This window comes from Bos mutus, chromosome 11 (assembly GCF_027580195.1).
Source record: "Bos mutus isolate GX-2022 chromosome 11, NWIPB_WYAK_1.1, whole genome shotgun sequence".
Lineage (NCBI taxonomy): Eukaryota > Metazoa > Chordata > Mammalia > Artiodactyla > Bovidae > Bos > Bos mutus.
Window position 1 is genome coordinate 100,164,780 of NC_091627.1, and position 20,674 is coordinate 100,185,453.

Here is a 20,674-nt window from a genome sequence, read left to right on the forward strand (position 1 = left end):
CTGCTGGTAAACAATGCTCCTGTCAATGCAGGAGTTGTGGGTTCAATCCCTAGGTCAGGAAGATCCCCGGGGGGAGGGCGTGGCAACCCACTCCAGTATTCTTGCCTGGAGAATCCCATGGACAGAGGAGCCTGGCGGGCTACAGTCCATGGGGTCGCAGAGAGTCAGACATGAGTGAAGCAACTTAACACACACGCACTATGTCTGGCCCACAAGCCCGCTCTCCAGATGACCCTGAGAAGCTGCTCTGGATGCTCTGGAGAGCAGCACAGTTTCATATCTTGTCAGAACAAAGAATATTAAGCAAGTCATTTCCTCAGTGTTTAAAAAAAGAGAGAGAGGCCTTGGCACCTGGAAGCGGAGTCTTATCATTGAAGGAGGACCAGCGTTGGTGTCCCCAGAAGGGAGGCGTTTAATCTTTGTTTTCAACATGGACGTTCTTTACTTCTTGTCAATATGTCCTTTTCTCTAACAGTCAAAGCAGAAGACCTGTGTAGGGTTGATAGGCCACAAACTTGATACTATTTTCGTTAGCATCAGAGTCAAGTTCCCTCATGTATAAAGCCAGATGCCTCCTCTAGAGTTCAATATGTGGAAGTTTCTTTTATCATTCCCCTGCTGTCATTGTCAGATATGCAGGAAATCTCCTCTGACTTTTGAATTATCTGCTTTGGGACATTCTGAGAAAAGAACCAGGCACCCTCTTTTACTCCCAGCTGAGATGGAGGAAAAAAATGGGTTCTTTGGGGCACCTGGATTTAACTTCCAGGAATAACAATTGATAAAGTTCCCCCTGTGGGCTTCCCTGGTGACTCAGACCGTAAGGAATTCACCTGCCCATGCAGGAGACCTGGATCCAATCCCTGGATCGGGAAGATGGAGAAGAGAATGGCTACCCACTCCAGTATTCTTGCCTGGAGAATTCCATAGACAGAGGAGCCTGGTGTTACAAAGAGTTGGACACGACTGAATGACTGACACCACTGTGTGCAGATGGAAGAATAAATCAGAGTCTGTCTTGCAGACTTTCTTGTCAAATGGATGGTCTTCCTGTTCTGGGGAGGTCTCACCTGTCACAGCTGTGGTGCTGATGCACAGGACAGGAGAGTCGTGGGGAGGGACAGTCATCCCTGAGGCCTGCGGCCCCGTGGAGGGGATCACTCATTTCAGCAGATATCTGTGCATCCTGTAAAGTCCCAGGCTCCTTCCTGGACACTGGACACACAGCCATGGACAAACAGACAGAGCCTCTACCACACGAGCTCGCACACCAGTCAGGGTGAGGAACCCCTGCCCCAGGGCTGCCAGAGGCCCTTGCAGCAGGTACGGGGATCAGGAAGAGCGGACAAAGAGCAGACAAGCCCCAGTCTAGACCGTTCTGCAAACTCTGGGTCTCTTTGGAGGGTTTCGGCTGTAAGCAGCCACACAGGTGACACCCATTCATCATGAGGCTCTGCCCATGAAGGTCAGGACAACGGGCTTAATGTTGGTGCTCTTCCAGGGCAGAGTTCAGGTACAACCACAAAAGGAAAACCAGCCCTTTCAGCAGTTTGTACTGCCGACTGAAAAAAATGCACAAGCTGAAAGTTGAGTAATGTTTTATTTAATGGACAAAACTGAGGACGTAAGCCTAGGACACAGCATCTCAGGTAGCTCTGAGGGACTGAAGAGGTGAGGGGCGGAGCCAGGATGTACATGAGTTTTTTGCAACAAAGACCAAGTAGTGGGAACATCAAAAGATTGCTTTTAATTAAAGAAAACCTGACATCTCAAGTTAAGGAGTGTGTGTGTGTGTATTAGTCCCTCAGTCATGCCCGACTCTTTGAGACCCCGTGGACTGTAGCCCGCCAGGCTCCTCTGTCCATGGGATTTTCCAGGCAAGAATACAGGAGTGGGTTGCCATGCCCTCTTCCAGGGAATCTTCCAGACCTAGGAATGGAAGCTGGGTCTCCTGCATTGCAGGCAGATTCTTTACCATCTGAGCCACCAGGGAAGCCCTAAGGAATTTAGTGCTCTTCTGTCTGTGGGAGGATGCAAGAGTCTGGGCTCACTGAAATCATTCCTTTGATATGCTTCTTGGCTCTCCAGGGCCAGTATCCTGTGTTTTCTCACCCTGAATCTCCTCGGGGGGTGCTGCTGGGACGGCTGCAGCAGCTGATTACTAGACGCGGGGTGGACACCCTGCCTCCATCCCGAGTCCCCCCAGGGCTCACTGTCGGGGCTGTAATGTGATGGCTTGGAAGCTGCAGCATCCTTTGATAACTCATAGAGCGGGTGCCCTCCACCTTCTTGGACCTTCATATGAAATCAGAGTACTCACACCACCCATTCTTTCTCTGCACACGGACCGCGGTTTCACAAAGTGAAACAAGTGAAGAGTTGTTTTGGGGTCAGACTTATTCCAGACCATGTCATGTCACAGAACCAGGCTCTCTCACCCAAGACCTAACAGAAAAGAGTGGACCTTGTGCAGAGCTTTGAATTGCACAGAAAGGGTCCACACGCCCTTCTGGGGTTGGTGCCATCGTTCATGGTCTGAGTTATTTTACAAGTCTTGTAAATTGTATCAAACAGGTAATATGATTCTCCTGCCCAGAAATGCAAACTATCATGTGTCAGGTGGGTACAGCTGAGGACAGCTGTGTGGCATCTCTTTGTAAATTAATGTCAGTGGCATGCTTTACTGTCTGTGTATGCTTAGTCCTTTGAATTCTCTCTTTTTTAAATTTATTTTTTATTGGAGTATAATTGCTTTACTATTATACTGGTGGTTTCTGCTGTACAACAACATGAATCAGCTGTATGTATACATATATCCCCTTCTCTTGGGCCTCCCTCCCACTGCCCCATCCCTCCCCTGTAAGTCATCACAGAGCACCGAGCTGAGCTCCCAGTGCTATAATCAGTTGCAGCAGCTTGCTATTTCTCTCATGAATTGAGTCCCATAAAAATCTTTGAAATGCGTCCATTCTACATCTGTGTGAGAATCACGGTTTATCTTCATTAAAAAATTACTTTTTGATATGTGGCAGAAACCAACACAATTCTGTAAAGCAATTATCCCTCAATTAAAAAATAAGTAAATTTAAAATAAAAAAAAAGATTTTTAAAGATTAATTTAAAAAATTGTCTTTTAAGAACTGTTCTAGGCTAGATCTCCTCCCACCCCGTTTCTCAACTGAACGTTAATTATCCTTTTGTTTTCTGGAGCCAGAGGCCTTGGGATTCAGACCACTCAGCTGGCCCTTGCCCACCAGCTCCCTAAGGACAGCCCCTGTGCCCCTCACCCGTTTCCCCCCAGGAGTTGCAGCCAGGTAGTGGGTAGTCGAGGGGCACTCTCTCCACCTCTGGGAAGGGCACCCGTTTCTCTGCAAGGTGGCCCTCCTCCCATGTCACAGCAGCTGTGTTGATGTTCCCTGTCATGACTCAGCTCACTGAGCACCTTGTGCTAAAGCCACCTTCTGGGGTCCTCTGGGTGTGGGATGCTGCGAGGGTGATGGACGCTGCAGGGACTCAGGCTTTGCCAGGAGGAGTGAGGCTCTAGTGCACAGGAGCTGAGAGCCCTGGAAAAGCTGTTGGTTCCACGGGGATCCGTTTACCTGTCCATCTGTCTGTGTGCTTATTCACTGGGGGTTGTTATTTCATGTAGGCTCCTGGCACCTGTTTCACTTGCTGCTTTCGGAATATGTGATTCACATACTTCAGTCGTGCATTGAGGAGGAAGAGGAGGAAGACAACGTGGGAAGTCTCAAGGAGATACTGCCAGATGACCAGTCTCCTGTCCAGCCAGACCATGAGCCCCACCACCCTCCAGACTGCCCCCCAGCTCAGGAGCATGAAAGCCTGAGTGCGGATCCCCCCCGGGTGATGCTCAGATGCAAGGGCCAGAGCCCCGGTGCCACGGCGGGGAGCAGTGTGGTGGTCAGGGTACCTGGCTTCCTCGTAGACACCGTCACGGGCAACAAGGTATGTACACCGTGGCCCAGCCTTCCATCCACCGGTGTTCTCAGGAAGTGAGAACCCAGAGGGCTAGGAGACCCACGTGCTGGGCGTAGTCGCTCAGTTGTGTCTGACTCTTTGCAATCCCATGGACTGTAGCCCATCAGGCTCCCCTGTCCATGGGATTCTTCAGGCAAGAATCCTGGAGTGGGTTGTCATTCCCTACTCCAGGGGATCTTCCCAACCCAGGGATTGAACCCAGGTCTCCCACATTGCACGCAGATTCTTTACCATCTGAGCCACCAGGGAAGCCCTAAGAAACCCATAGAGGGGGTTATACATTGTCCAAACAAGGACACAGGATTCTAGACTCATCTCTGCTATAAGCGATTTTGCCAGTGTGTCTGTTGACCACTGCTTAGCTCCAAAACATGCCTGGTCTGATGAGAGCTGTGCAATATGGGGACTGCTCTCCCCTGGCCCTCCCAGAGCCTGCCTGGCATGAACAGACTCACTGAGCAGCAGATCACTACAGCTACGAGGAGTGACATACACTGAAAAAGCCTCTGGCAGCGTTTAAAGAAAGGAAACACTGCACAGTCTGAGTACAAAGGATTTTTGAAAGGGTAGAATTGGGGTCCATCTTGAAAGATACAAAAATAAGGGTTGCAGGAATTCTCTGGTAGTCCAGTGGGTAGCACTCTGCGCTTTCAGTCCCAGGGCCTGAGGCTTGATCCCTGGTGGGGAAATTAGGATTCTGAAAGCCTTGCAGCATGGCCAGAAAATTAAAATAATGAAAAGTAAGGCAATTTCTCTGGTGGTCCAGTGGCTAAGACTCCGTACTCCCAGTGCAGGACGCTGGGGTTCGATCCCTAGTCAGGGAACTAGATCCCGCATGCTGCAGCTAAGACCTGGGGCAGCCAAGTAAATAAAAAATAAATACATATTAAAAAAATAATGAAAGTAAGAATGGCTACCTATCGAATATACTGTGCACACTTGATATATATTGTCTCAAAGCCATACAACCCTGCACAGTATCTGTTCTTATCATTTTCATGCCATGCATGAGGAGACAGAGGCTCAGAAAAGCTAAGCGGAGGCCCAGAGTCACACAGCAAGTAAACTGCAGAACAGAGGCTGACACCCTGGCCTGCTTGATCTCATCATTCTTCTCCTACAGTGCTAGATGGGAGGAGGATGGTCCAGGCCCCCAGAAGACTAGGACATAGGATACAGAGATCTGAGATGGGGTCTTGAGTGCCAGGGAGGGGAGGCAGATTGAGCAGGAAGTTCAGCTAGATGCGAGGCAGGGGAGTGGGCTGGTTGGGGGAAAAAACCCTGACAACACCTGTCAGTAGTAATTTCTAAAACTCCTGCACACATGTTTGGAAGCTTGGCCTCTTTACCTGGCGTTCTTTTCACATCCACAAGTTCCCCTTCTGAGTAGATGAGGAGTCTACTTAGGAGACCACTGAAGGCAGGAGTGTGACCTCAACCTGGATGAAACATGGTCAAAGCCATGTGGCTGAGTCATAGCTGGAACTGTCTGTGCCCTGTGTGCATGCTAAGTCGCTTCGGTTGTGTCCAGCTCTTTGTGACCCCATAGACTGTAGCCCACCAGGCTCCTCTGTCCGTGGGATTCTGCAGGCAAGAATACTGGAGTCCATTGCCATTTCCTTCTCCAGGGGATCTTCCTGACCCAGGGATCGAACTCGTGTCTCCTGCATTGGCAGGTGCGTTCTTTACTGCTCACGCCATCTGGGATGCCCGTCCATGCCCCGCAGCCCTTTCCCATTCCAAGCACGCAGAACCTCGGCAGACTGTTACTGAGCTGGACTGGACGAGACACCCACTGGCCTGGACAAATGAAACAGGAGCCAAAGAGCCAGTTCTCACAGTCACCAGCCCTCTGTCTCCATCAGGCGTTCATTTGCTGACCTTGAGACAGTGAATTCAACACCCGGTGCTTCTGTGCTAGAGACTCTAATGTGAATCTGTAAAGAAGAAACTCATCTCCCCTGGGAGTGTGTATATGAAGCCAACAAGACAGAGGAGACCGGGAAACAGGAAAAGACTGGCCCCCAATCAGGACTGGTGAGGGAGGAGGGGTGCTGGGCCACTGAGAGAAGGAGCAGATGGAGGCGGTTCAGGCTGCACTCACTGAGCTGGTGATTCAGGGCCGTGGGCAGAGAGAAGGCCCAGCTCAGTCTGGAGAAGGGACAGGTTGGCCAGACTGTGCCCTAGAGAACCCTCTCCTGGCTCCTGACCCTCTGGAGAATACATCCTGTCCTGGGTGACAGGACCCATCCGGGGGGCTTACCCTAGTCACTTGGGAGCCCCAACAGGATGCGTGTCTGAGCTGGATGTTCAAGTCTGATGATTTGGGAAAATATCTGTAGCCTACTGTGAGCAGTTCTGGTACATAACTTTTTGGGTTCAAATCCCACGTCTTCCACTTAAGCGGGTTTCCTAGGTGGCTCAGTGGTAAACTGAGCCCTGCCAGTGTCCCCCTGCCAGTGCAGGAGACATGGGTTTGATCCCTGGGTCGGGAAGATGCCCTGGAGAAGGAGATGGCAACCCACTCCAGTATCCTTGTCTGGGAAATCCCATGGACAGAGGAGCTGAGAACGTTGGGCAAGTTGCTTTATTTGTCTGCTCAGCTTCCTCTTCTACAAAATGGAAATAAAGACGTCTAATTCCATAGGCTATAATGAGGTATAAATACGTTAATTATTTGTAAAATTCCTAGAAGCATAAAAAGTACCCATAATCCTAGTCATTGTTATTATTTCTCCAACAAAACCTCCTAATCTGAACACCTTTACAGAACACTCTCTACCCAATCCACTAGTCACTCTGAAGTTTATTGCAGTGGGTGTATTCCACCTATATTTAATTGGTGGCAACAGTAGAGAGAACATTAAATAATTGAACAACATAATAAAGCAATACAAGCAGATAAATGTCAGATAACCCAAGGTAATATGCATTAGAGATTAATTAAGCCTGCTTGTGCGCGCGCGAGCCTGCCAATTTAGCTATAATGACTTAGACACTCCAACACTGAAAAGTTAGGCTCGCCTAATTTCCATTGCCCTCACTAGTCAGCCTGTGCACTTGTCCTCAACAAAAAAGCACACGCTCGGGGTCCCATCTGCTTTCATCTGCCACGAGCTAACACCTGTTCAGCTGCACCCCTGGGGCTGACCCCCCTGGACAGTTCAGCTCAGTCCCTGCATCTACAGCAGCAACTCAAGTCAGCAATCCCCACCGCCACTTCCATCTGTCGCTCTTGTCCATTCTCCCGATGCTCAAAATAGTAAGATGCCAAGGCATGTCTTAAGAATAAAGGGAAAATTATACTGATATTAAATAAAGGCCATTCTCCTTAACCTGGCAACCAGTTCCAGTATTCTTGCCTGGGAAACCCATGGACAGAGGAGTCTGGTGGGCTCCAGTCCGTGGAGTTGCAAAGTCAGACACAGCTGAGCATGCACACGTGCACACACACACACACACAGTTTTCAGTTTAGGTCATATACTCAAGCAGGAAAGCAAGGCAAAAATATTTAAAAATAAGTGACTTCAGCCAAAAGGTAAAGATGAAGACAGATGGTATTTGTTTTTTTGTTTGTTTGTTTTTTTGTTTTGAGAGAAGAAAAACATCTTTTCCTTGGTTGGTGATGGTTATCATTGAATTTATGGAGAATGGGTGAGATATGTACTTTCATTAACCTTGTGTTCAAAGTCACCTTTTGCACATCTTTGTCAAAATATGCTAGCTTATGGGGATGGAGGGGGCACTGTTGAAGAAATCAGACCAAGAAAATACATCTCTGTCAGTTTGAAAGTAATCATATCCGAGGATTTGCCCATCTTTCGAATACCCTTGGAGCTGAGGGTGGCGTATTATCCTTGTTTCTCTGATAGGAAGGTTTGCTCAGGCAACTTGATGACTATCTGAGAGCCAACATCAGAGTCTGTGAATGTCTCATGTCAATTACTACCCTATAGAGTGTTAATGTACGGAGAAGGCAATGGCACCCCACTCCAGTACTCTTGCCTGGAATATCCCATGGATGGAGGAGCCTCGTAGGCTGCAGTCCATGGGGTCACACAGAGTCGGACACGACTGAAGCAGCTTAGCAGCAGAGTATTAATGTAACCCATGAGAGTCTTCACAGACTTCCTCCTTTATATACTGGTCTATTTGACCAGTGGTGGAGGGAGGGTCTGCGTGGGAACTTGAGCCAACTGTGTCGGCTCATAGGGTCAGTATCCATCTGGAAAGCAGCCAAGGTGACGAGCGTTACAGCTGCGAGGTGACCCGTGGGCACTTCACAGGCTCCCTCCTGATTTTCACAACTGATCCAGGCTCTCTGCGTCTGTTTTAAGTTTTAATTTTTTGGCCGAGCTTCATGGCATGAAGGATCCTAGTTCCCCAACCAGGGATCGCACGCACACCTCCTGCATTGGACACACAGGATCTTCACCCCTGGACTGCCAGGGAAGCCCTCCCCCGTGCCTTTAAGGGCAGTGTCGTCCCTCTCTGGCCTCACAAACACCTGCAGTGCCCCCGTCCTTTTCCTCAAGGGAGCCACCCACTCCCACTCTTGCGCCAACCCCCAACACCCTCTCTTGTGCCATCCTGGGTTTGAGATTCCTTCCACAAAGTCTTTAGCAGCCCCTGAGTGCTCCCCTGGGAAGTCGGGGTCCCCTGCACTAGGTCCAGGGTGAAATGAGCATGTGCTAGCAGAATTCAAATGGTGGGTCCTGAAATGGAAAAGCGTAACTTTCTCTTTTCATCTTTTCTTCTAAACACCGCCTCCCTGCCCCACCCACCCCACAACAGCTCATCCAGGTATTGTTGGAGGATAAAGCCACAGAAAGCACCATCAAACTCACCCTTCCTCTGGGACAAGAGACCCTCATAACCCTGACAGATGGACAGAAATTTGTGATCCACATATCAGATGTATCCCAAAGCTCTGAGGATGTTTATCTTACGGAAAGTAATGCTGACACGGGAGATTATTTATTGGACTAGGACCTGAGAAAGCATACATTTTTTTTTCATTAAGGATAGAGTAAATGGTAACACTTTCGTATTGGTGAGAAAGAAGATTCTGTGTAAATGATAGAGGTAGCACTGTTTTCTGTTTATATGTATTTCAAGGAATTGGTTTTGATGAATCATATAAATTGATTTGGAGAATAATTTTTGCCTCTGTTGCCTTTATTCAGGGCTTTTGCAGTATTTCTGTGGGGACTTGAGAGAAATTTGAGAAATCCTGTTGGTAATAAAAACATGGATCATTCTCCAGTGAAAGATGAAGTTTGTAGAAGAGCAAGTAGTACAAGCAGTCAAAGGCCCCTCATAATATTTTTCGTCCCCTCAGGAGTACTCTAATCAACATAGAGTTTGTAGAAAGATCCCTTCAGGCCTTGAGGAAGAGGGGGAAAACTCCATTATTTGATAGTGCTGTTAGAGTTACTCACTGCTCCAATATAGCAGGGGTCCCCATCCCCCGGGATCTAATGCCTGATGCTCTGAGGTGGAGCTGATGCAATAACAATAGAAATAAAATGCACGAGGGATGTAATGCACTTCAGTCATCCCCAGGCCCCCAGTGTGTGAAAAAATGGTCTTCCAAGAAACTGGTCCCTGGTGCCAAAAAGTTTGGGGACCCCCGCTAAGGATCCCACCTTGGCTTCGTTCACATGGCTCTTTTCTTAAAGTGATACAGAACTATGAACCCAACGGTGGCTGCCACAAATGTGGATGTCCTGCTGATGCTCTGTTCCTCTCTAGCACAATCCCAAAAAACCCTGACACTGAGGTAGATCCCTGTTAAACCAGACCATTTTTATGTAACCGATTATGATACTTGAAAGGAATTTAACAATTCATGCTTAACAATGTCTGGTAGCAGTGGAAATAAGGGAATGTTTTATTGATCTCCTATTACATAAGAAATGAATTAAATTTCTTGAAATGCTTGGGAATTTTAAAGAAACATCAGAACTCTAGATCACTAGATTCATTAAGAATTATTCATCATTATGGTTTAAAAAGTAATCATGTTTTAGAGCCTTTACTACTACATTGAATATGTGATCTAATTTCTTAAGCCATCTGGGAGCAGTTATTTGTCAAAAAAAAAAAAAACACACACACTCAGAGGCCTGCATCCTTTGGCTTACTGTTCAGTGACTTCACGTATCCTTTGCTCACATCTAAGCGGACAGGTAATGGGCTGAGTCAGGGAACAAAGGCAACGATAAGCTGTATGGGTCCGGGAACAGCTAATTGTGTTTGCATACTTTGGGGTAAACTGATTAGCTGAGAGCTGGCAGAGGGCATTCATCCTTGAAAAGACCATCCAGGCAATCAAAGAAAATTCCACTTATCTGTTTATCTGCAGGGTTAGGATAGGGGGTGGGGGGGCGGTGAGTAACAGAGAGGAGAGGAAGGGGCTTCTGGGGCCCTCATCTGCTCCAGCTCTTGGTCTGGGGGTGGCCCTACGGCATGTTCGCCTTGTAAAAATGTGTTTCAAAGCTTCACATTTGCTTTGATTGCTTTTCTGTTTATGTTCTATATGACAATGTACTTTTTAAAACAGAAGTCTGTGCACGTAGGGAGAGGGTGGGGGAGAGAAGGACAGGGAGTTTTGGGGTTAGTGAACTCTTATAAACTACTACAGTGAGGGCTGAGTGCTCAGTCACTTCAGTCGTGTCTGACTATTTGTGACCCTATGGACTGTAGCCTGTCAAGCTCCTCTGTCCATGGGATTCTCTAGGCAAGAATACTGGAGTGGGTTGCCATTTCCTTCTCCAAGGAATCTTCCCAACCCAGGGATCGAACCTGGGTCTCTTAAGGCTCCTGCATTGCAGGTGGATTTTTTACTGCTGAGCCACCAGGGAAGCCCATAAACTACTACAAAATACACATAGATATGTTATACTACTGTTATATATAGGATCAATAAACAACAAAGTCCTACTAAATAGCATAGGGAACTATATTCAATATCCTGTGATAAACCATCATGGAAAAGAGTATTTTAAAAAAGAAAGTCTATATATGTATGGCTGAGTCACTTTGCTGTACAGCAGAGATTGGCATGACATCACAGATCAACTGTACTTCAATAAAAAGTTTACATTAAAAAAAAAAATCAGTGCGCACATTGTAGGAGAGAATGAGGCTTAGAAGCACACAGGAGGGTTTGGAAAGCAACGAGGGCCCTCTATTTCTCATTCTCCATCATCGTCAGGTGCTCGGATGGTTCTGCTAATCTGGACTTGGTGAACCTGGGCTGGGCCCACTCAGCCAGCTGCTGTCCCTGACAGGCTCGCGGGGGCCGGCAGGTCTAGGGTGGTCTCCCCTGGGATCCCTAGGCTCCTCTCCCACATCCCTCCAGCAGCCCAGCCCGGGCATGTTCTCACAGCAGAGCTGGGGGCCAAGGAAGCAGAAATAGAAACAGGTTTTCATGCTTCTGTTTGCATCAGTGCCTGCCCCATGTTTCAAAGCAAAGTGGAGACGGTTCTAGGAAAGGGTGTGCACACAGAGGGGATGTCGAATGGGTGGATTTTTCCAATCTCCCATATCAAGGTCAATGCTAACTGCTACCCGCTACCCAAATCATTATCCCAGATGTTCGATTAGGGAGACAGTTTTGCAGGAGAATGACCTGCTCAAGGTCATTTGGACAACAGTGAGAACCTGATCATCAGAACAGGGTCCACAGTCACCCCATGGCATCGACCACTGTGACATTTTGACAGCACTGCCTTCAGGCAACATAACCTGATAAGAAACAGACATTAGCTCCTTAGTGCTTCGAAGAGCCCACAGTAGTTTCCGAAACAGTCACTTTAAGTAGGAATAACAATGAGAACTTGTGCAGATGGAAATCTCCCCAGGGCACATCACTGATTGTCAGTGTGGTGCCTACAGCGAGAGCAGCACATTGAATTTTCTTCACATAATAATCATAACTACACCCACGTAGATCTTGGAACATGAATTTTCACTCATGATGATGGTGAGTTGGAGGCCTGCTAACACTGTCAGTGGATTTTTCCGAAACCAGAAATTTGATCTAAAATGTACAGTGATGTGTCCCAAAACTGTCATGCACTCATTTACCAGGTCCTTTTTAAATATGGGGGATCATCAAAGAACAAAAGAGGCATCTCCCTGCTCTTAGAGGATGAAGAAGTTCAGAACAAGCCTCCCCAGAATGTTCCACTTTGGCATGGGGATCCTGCAGGCTTCAAAGAAATATATTCCCTCCCATGACTATCTATACTTGACTCTTATACTTGGGCCACCTGATGCAAACAGCCAATTCGCTGGAAAAGACCCTGACACTGGGAAAGATTGAAGGCAAAAGGAGAAGTGGGTGGCAGAGGATGAGATGGTTGGATGGCATCACCGACTCAATGGACATGAGTTTGAGCAAACTCTAGGAGATAGTGAAGGGCAGAGAAACCTAGTGTGCTGCAGTCCAAGGGGTTGCAAAGAGTCAGACACTTTGCAACTGAATAACAACAACTTTGACGACCTAAAAGAATTTAAAGCCAAGAAGAGAGTCCTCGCCAGATATCTGCTGGCCCCTTTATCCTGAACTTCCCAGCTTTCAGAACCATGAAAAATAAATGTCCTTTTTTGAACCACCTAGCCTATGGTATTTTGTTATAGCAGCCCAAACAGACTAAGATAGGCCTTTGTCCCACTTTGAGTGACATTAAGAACTGAGACTGGTCAGTGGACTCGGGTGTGATGCGGACCAGGCTGATCCTTCCATTACAGGATTCCACATCAATATTTCATTTAATAATTTTTACATAGATTATCGCTGCCTATACTGACTGATCCATTCAGTTCTGTTCAGCCACTCAGTCACGTCCAACTCTTTGTGACCCCCACGGACTGCAGCACGCCAGGCTTCCCTGTCCATCACCAACTCCTGGAGCTTGCTCGGACTCATGTCCATCCAGTTGGTGATGCCATCCAACCATCTCAGCCTCTGTCGTCCCCTTCTCTTTTCACCTTCAATCTTTCCCAGCATCAGGGTCTTTTCCAATGAGTCAGTTCTTCGCATCATGTGGCCAAAGTATTGGAGTTTTAGCTTCGGCATCAGTCCTTCCATGAATCAGTTCAGTTCAGTCGCTCAGTCATGTCCGACTCTTTGCGACCCCATGAATCGCAGCACGCCAGGCCTCCCTGTTCATCACCAACTCCCGGAGTTCACTCAGACTCACGTCCATCGAGTCAGTGATGCCATCCAGCCATCTCATCCTCTGTCGTCCCCTTCTCCTCCTGCCCCCAATCCCTCCCAGCATCAGAGTCTTTTCCAATGAGTCAACTCTTCGCATGAGGTGGCCAGAGTACTGGAGTTTCAGCTTTAGCATCATTCCTTCCAAAGAAATCCCAGGGCTGATCTCCTTCAGAATGGACTGGTTGGATCTCCTTGCAGTCCAAGGGACTCTCAAGAGTCTTCTCCAACCACAGTTCAAAAGCATCAATTCTTCGGTGCTCAGCCTTCTTCACAGTCCAACTCTCACATCCATACATGACCACAGGAAAAACCATAGCCTTGACTAGACAGACCTTTGTTGGCAAAGTAATGTCTCTGCTTTTCAATATGCTATCTAGGTTGGTCATAACTTCCCTTCCAAGGAGTAAGCGTCTTTTAATTTCATGGCTGCAGTCAACATCTGCAGTGATTTTGGAGCCCCAAAAAATAAAGTCTGACACTGTTTCCACTGTTTCCCCATCTATTTGCCATGAAGTGATGGGACCGGATGCCATGATCTTAGTTTTCTGAATGTTGAGCTTTAAGCCAACTTTTTCACTCTCCACTTTCACTTTCATCAAGAGGCTCTTTAGTTCCTCTTCACTTTCTGCCATAAGGGTGGTGTCATCTGCATATCTGAGGTTATTGGTATTTCTCCCGGCAATCTTGATTCCAGCCTGTGCTTCTTCCAGTCCAGCGTTTCTCATGATGTACTCTGCATAGAAGTTAAATAAGCAGGGTGACAATATACAGCCTTGACGTACTCCTTTTCCTATTTGGAACCAGTCTGTTGTTCCATGTCCAGTTCTAACTTTTGCTTCCTGACCTGCATACAGATTTCTCAAGAGGCAGGTCAGGTGGTCTGGTATTCCCATCTCTTTCAGAATTTTCCACAGTTTCTTGTGATCCACACAATCAAAGGCTTTGGCATAGTCGATAATGCAGAAATAGATGTTTTTCTGGAACTCTCTTGCTTTTTCCATGATCCAGAGGATGTTGGCAATTTGATCTCTGGTTCCTCTGCCTTTTCTAAAACCAGCTTGAACATCTGGAAGTTCATGGTTCACGTATTGCTGAAGCCTGGCTTGGAGAATTTTGAGCATTTCTTTACTAGCATGTGAGATGAGTGCAATTGTTCGGTGGTTTGAGCATTCTTTGGCATTGCCTTTCTTTGGGATTAGAATGAAAACTGACCTTTTCCAGTCCTGTGGTCACTGCTGAGTTTTCCAAATTTGCTGGCATATTGAGTGCAGCACTTTCACAGCATCATCTTTCAGGATTTGAAATAGCTCAACTGGAATTCCATCCCCTCCACTAGCTTTGTTCGTAGTGATGCTTTCTAAGGCCCACTTGACTTCACATTCCAGGATGTCTGGCTCTAGGTCAGTGATCACACCATCGTGATTATCTCGGTCATGAAGATCTTTTTGTACAGTTCTTCTGTGTATTCTTGCCACCTTTTCTTAATATCTTCTGCTTCTGTTAGGTCCATACCATTTCTGTCCTTTATCGAGCCCATCTTTGCATGAAATATTCCCTTGGTATCTCTAATTTTCTTGAAGAGATCTCTAGTCTTTCCCATTCTGTTGTTTTCCTGTGTTTCTTTGCATTGATCACTGAGGAAGGCTTTCTTATCTCTTTTTGCTATTCTTTGGAACTCTGCATTCAGATGCTTATATCTTTCCTTTTCTCCTTTGCTTTTCACTTCTCTTCTTTTCACAGCTATTTGTAAGGCCTCCACAGACAGCCATTTTGCTTTTTTGCATTTCTTTTCCATGGGGATGGTCTTGATCCCTGTCTCCTGTGCAATGTCACGAACCTCATTCCATAATTCATCAGGCACTCTATCTATCAGATCTAGGCCCTTAAATCTATTTCTCACTTCCACTGTATAATCATAAGGGATTTGATTTAGGTCACACCTGAATGGTCTAGTGGTTTTCCCTACTTTCTTCAATTTAAGCCTGAATTTGGCAATAAGGAGTTCATGATCTGAGCCACAATGAATATTCAGGACTGATTTCCTTCAGGATGGACTGGTTGGATCTCCTTGCAGTCTAAGGGATTCTCATGAGTCTTCTCCAACACCACAGTTCAAAAGCATCAACTCTTCGACTTTCAGCTTTCTTTATGGTCCAACTCTCACATCTGTACATGACTACTGGAAAAACCATAGCTTTGAGTAGACGGACCTTTGTTGGTTTTTTAATATGCTGTCTAGATTGGTCATAGCTTTTCTTCGAAGGAAGCAGTGTGTTTTAATTCCATGGCTGCGTCACCACCTGCAGTGATTTTGGAGCCCAGAAAAGAAAGTCTGTCACTTGTTTCCACTGTTTCCCCATCTATTTGCCATGAAGTGATGGGACCAGATGCCATGATCTTAGTTTCCTGAATATTGAGTTTTAAGCCAGGTTTTTCACTCTCCTCTTTCACTTTCATCAAGAGGCTCTTTAGTTCCTCTTTGCTTTCTGCCATAAGGGTGGTGTCATCTGCATATCTGAGGTTATTGATATTGCTCCTAGCAATCTTGATTCCAGCTTATGCTTCTTCCAGCCCAGCATTTCTCATGATGCTTAAGTTAAATAAGCAGGGTGACAATATTCAGCCTTGATGTACTCCTTTTCCTATTTGGAACCAGTCTGTTCCATGACCAGTTCTAATTGTTGCTTCTTGACCTGCATACAGATTTCTCAGGAGGCAGGTAAAGTGGTCTGGTATTCCCATCTCTTTAAGAATTTTCCACAGTTTGTTGTGATCCACAAAGTTAAAGGCTTTGCCGTAGTCAATGAAGCAGATGTTTTTCTGGAATTCTCTTGCTTTTTCTATGATCCAATGGATGGTGCAAAATGATGACTTTTTCAATTTTATAATTGTTTCTAACGTATTAGCTGGAGTTCACATAGAAAGCAAATTTTTTCCTCATCAACAATTTGGTTGTTGTTGTTGTTCAGTCCCCTAGTCATACCTGACTCTTTGTGACCCCGTGCATTGCACACGCCAGGCCTCCCTGTCCCTCACCATCTCAGGAAGTTTGCCCAGGTTCATGTCCACTGCATCAGTGATGCCATCCAGCCATCTCATCCTCTGATGCCCTCTTCTCTTCCTGCATTCAATCTTTCCCAGCATCAGAGACTTTCCCAATGAGTCTGCTGTTTGAATCAGCGACCAAAATACCGGAACTTCAGCTTCAGCATCAGTCCTTCCAATGAATATTCAGGGTTGATTTCCTTTAGGATTGACTGGTTTGATCTTGCTGTACAAGGGACTCTCAGGAGTCTTCTCCAGAACAATTTGGTTACCTTGAAGTATAATTCATAGAGGGAAGGCAGGATCAATGCTTGAGTTATTTTTGCTTAAAAAAAAAAAAAAAGTGGGGGAGGGATAAATTGGGAATTTGGGATTGACATATTCACACTAGTGTACATAAAATAGGGAACCAACAAGGACCTACTGCATAGCACAGAAAACTGTTTTCAATATTCTGTAATAACCTAAATGGGAAAAGAATTTGAAAAAGCACAGACAGATGTGTGTGTATAACGAAATCACTTTGCCGTACACCTGAAACTAACACAATGTTGTTAATCAATTGAACTCCAATATAAAATAAAATTTTTAATTGTTTAGAATTATCTGGAAAAAGAAAAAGTTTTTTCAGATTAAGTTGGATGTCCTAACAGTTTCCACTGATGACTAATGAGGGTTTGTTTTCAGTTGTTTCTAATCATTATTAACTCAGAGACGTGTGCACTCTCCACCCAGTTTCCCCCATACTAATTTACATAATTAGATTATAACATCAAAAGCCGGAATTTGCCATGGTGCCGTCTGTGCATATAGCTCTGGGACTTCCTCTCGCCTGTGGGCAACAAACCCCACAGTCAAGAAACAGAACTGTGATTCCGCAGAGCTCCCTCATGCTACAGCTGTTTACAGCCACACACCGTCACCAACCCTCAGCAGCCCGCTGTTTCCCACTCCCACCATTTTGTCCTTTTGAGAATGTTACGGAAATGAAATCACACAATACGTAACCTTTGAGACTAGCTTCTGTTCTCGGCAGGATGCTTTTAAGATCCATCCAAGTGGTTGCATGTATTAATAGTTTCTTTTTAATGCTGAGGGGTATCCCATGGTATGGATACACTGCTGTTCATGCACTTATTGAGGGATATTTGGATTGTTTCCAGTTTGGGGTTATCGTGAATAAAGCTGCTCTGAACAGTGGTGTATATAGGGTTTTGTGGGGAACATTTTTCTATTTCTCTGGGATAAATGCCCAGGAGTGCAATTGCTGGGAAGTATGGTAAATTGATAAATGTAAGTTTAGACTTTTTTTTTTAAAACTGCCATTGTTTTTCGTTTTGATACTTATATTATTCCATCTTTTCCCAGTGGAATATCTTTCAAGTTGCCTCTTTGACATGTTCAATTGGTCTTTTCTAGCTGCTGTTTCTTGAACAAGAACAAGAAAGAAATGTTCTTGACTCAAGAAAACATCCCAGGCTCCTCTTGTAAATCTCCAGCCCCAAACTTTAAATTGTGCTTTGTTACTTTTGACTGTGTGCCTCTTATTGTCCTTAACAAAGTATTCATTAATGGCAAGTGATGGGTAAGCAGCAGACCTACAATCTAATTTCTCCTATTACTAGTCAAATCTGCTTGTAAATATACCAAGGACCAATTTCCGGCAACCAAACCTCACATTATTTGCTAGTAGGGGAATACTTTTCTATAACTACACATACATGATGGTTCAGGATTGTTTACAATACACAAATCTGAAACCTGTGGGAAATGTTACTAAACCACGTAACTGAGCTCCAATTCCATATAGCTCCTTTGCATCATTTAGCGACCTCATGGAGTCATATATTCCCAGTAGGACTATAACATGGCACACACACACACAAAATCACTTTGGAAAATGGTTTGAAAGTGTTTCTTTCTGCTTGGGCTGTCATAACAAAATGTCATAAACTGAGTGACTTAGAAAAGAAATATCTGTCCCTCCTGTGGAGGCTGGAAGTTCAGAGATCGAGGAGTCAGGTTTCTCATGAAGGCTCTCCTCCCGTTTGCAAATATCTGCCTCTGGCTGTGTCTGTACATGGGCTTCCCCGGAACATAGAGTGAGGCAGGGGTACGGGCACTCTGTCTCTTCCTTTTCTTAGAAGGCCATTAAACCCATCACGACCTAATCTAACCCTGCTGCTGCTGCTGCTGCTAAAAGCCCCACTTCCAGATACCATCCCATTACGGGTTAGAACTTCAACATATGAAGGTGGACACAAATATTCAGACCAGAACAGAAAATTCTGTATACAATTAAACATATATCTATTCTAGGACCCAATGATTTCACTCCTAAGTACTTACCCAAAGGAAAGAAAACACATATTCACAAAAAGACTTGTAAAGAGGGCTTATAGCAACTTTAGTCATAATAGATAACACCTGAAAACAATACTAATACCCATCCATTGGAGAGTGGATACGCCAGCTTCCGTGTATTTATGGTATTCATCTAATATACCAGACTGACGGCTTAAACAACGGAAGTTTATTTTCTCATAGTTCTAGAGCCTGGCAAGCACCAGACCAGGTACCAGCTGGTCTGTGAGGCTTGTGGGCTCTCAAAACTGACAGCTGACAACTCAAAGGCTGGAGAACCAGAGGAAGCAATACAGTGGGTCCCAGCCCGAGTCCAAAGGCTCCAGAACCACGAGTGTCCATGTCCAAGGGCAAATGCACATCCCGATCAGGCCGAGAGCAGATCGGTCCTCCCCCTGCTTTCTGTCCTGTCCAGGTCCTCAGTGGATGATGCCCACTGCATCAGTGAGCGCGATGCTCTTTATCCAATCTGATTCAAATGCTAATCTCTCCCAGTAATACCGACACAGCCAGAAGTAACGTTTTACCAGCTATCTGGGCATCTCTTTCTCCAGCGGAGCTGACTCATGAAATTAACCATCACCACAGGCCAAAGACAATTTGTAACACAACACCCAAAAGCGGGAACATACATAGGAAATAAAACAAATTCTTATGAATCAATACAAGAAAACACAGACAACCCAATAAAAACAGATAGGAGGTATTGACAGGCATTTCAAAAAATGAGAGTATCCAACTGACCAACACATGTATGAGAAGGCAATGAGCCACATAAGCCATTAAAATAGAAATGAGTTATCAGGGACTTCTCTGGTGGTCCCAGGATTAAGACTCCACCCTTCCAATGCAAGGAGCACAAGTTCAATGTCTGGTTGAGGAAGGAAGATCCCACATGCTGTGTGGCACAGCCAAAAACCAAAAATCAAACATTAGAAAAAAAAAAGAATTATCATTACTCATCCATAAATTGCAGGGGGCGGTTGAGAACCTAACAGTATATATGCCGATGAGAATATGGAGCAGCAGAAACCACCACACACTAATGGTAGTGATAAACTGATACAACCGTTCAGGAAATCAGTGTGACGTTATATAATAAAGTGAAACACACTCGCCTAGACCGCAACTCCACCGCAAGATACGTTCTCTAGAGAACGCTTGTGTGTGCGCACCTGGGCCTGAGCTTGGCTTCCTCCTAGGAACTGAGTCTAAGAAGCGGACTTGACGTAGGTGCTCGCTTTGGGATGTGGTTCTGCAGAACTGCAGTGGAGGGCACTGGCCAGAATTACGGGGATATGGCGGAAGGAGAGCCACTCCAGGGGAGCATCACTGAGCCGCTTACCACTGTGCGGAACCGGGGCTCGGCCCTGTTGGAGACCCTCCAGGAAACTCTGTAGCGTGACCTTCAGAATCATCCACTTGCATCTTTTCATGTGTTTGTTAGCCATCTGTATGTCTTCTTTGGAGAAATGTCTATTTAGATCTTTGGCCCATTTTTGATTGGGTCATTTATTTTTCTAGAGTTGAGCTGTAGGAGTTGCTTGTATATTTTTGAGATTAGTTGTTTGTCGGTTGCTTCATTTTGCTATTATTTTCTCCCATTCTGAAGGCTGTCTTTTCACCTTGCTAATAGTTTCCTTTGTTGTGCAGAAGCTTTTAAGTTTAATTAGGTCCCATTTGTTTATTTTTGCTTTTATTTCCAATATTCTGGGAGGTGGGTCATAGAGGATCCTGCTGTGATGTATGTCAGAGAGTGTTTTGCCTATGTTCTCCTCTAGGAGTTTTATAGTTTCTGGTCTTACGTTTAGATCTTTAATCCATTTTGAGTTTATTTTTGTGTATGGTGTTAGGAAGTGTTCTAGTTTCATTCTTTTACAAGTGGTTGACCAGATTTCCAGCACCACTTGTTAAAGAGATTGTCTTTAATCCATTGTATATTCTTGCCTCCTTTGTCAAAGATAAGGTGTCCATAGGTGTGTGGATTTATCTCTGGGCTTTCTATTTTGTTCCATTGATCTATATTTCTGTCTTTG

General features: G+C 45.6%; 1 protein-coding gene across 1 annotated transcript in view; it reads left to right on the forward strand.

Moving 5' to 3' along the window:
- Positions 1 to 8,989, forward strand: part of RFX8 (regulatory factor X8) — a 47,650-nt gene extending 38,661 nt beyond the window's left edge. The window contains exons 10-11 of the mRNA XM_014477162.2: positions 3,650 to 3,966; positions 8,795 to 8,989. Of these exons, the coding sequence (XP_014332648.2) occupies positions 3,650 to 3,966; positions 8,795 to 8,989 (512 nt within the window). The remainder of the gene's footprint in view (positions 1 to 3,649; positions 3,967 to 8,794) is intronic.
- Positions 8,990 to 20,674: the final 11,685 nt, after the last annotated feature.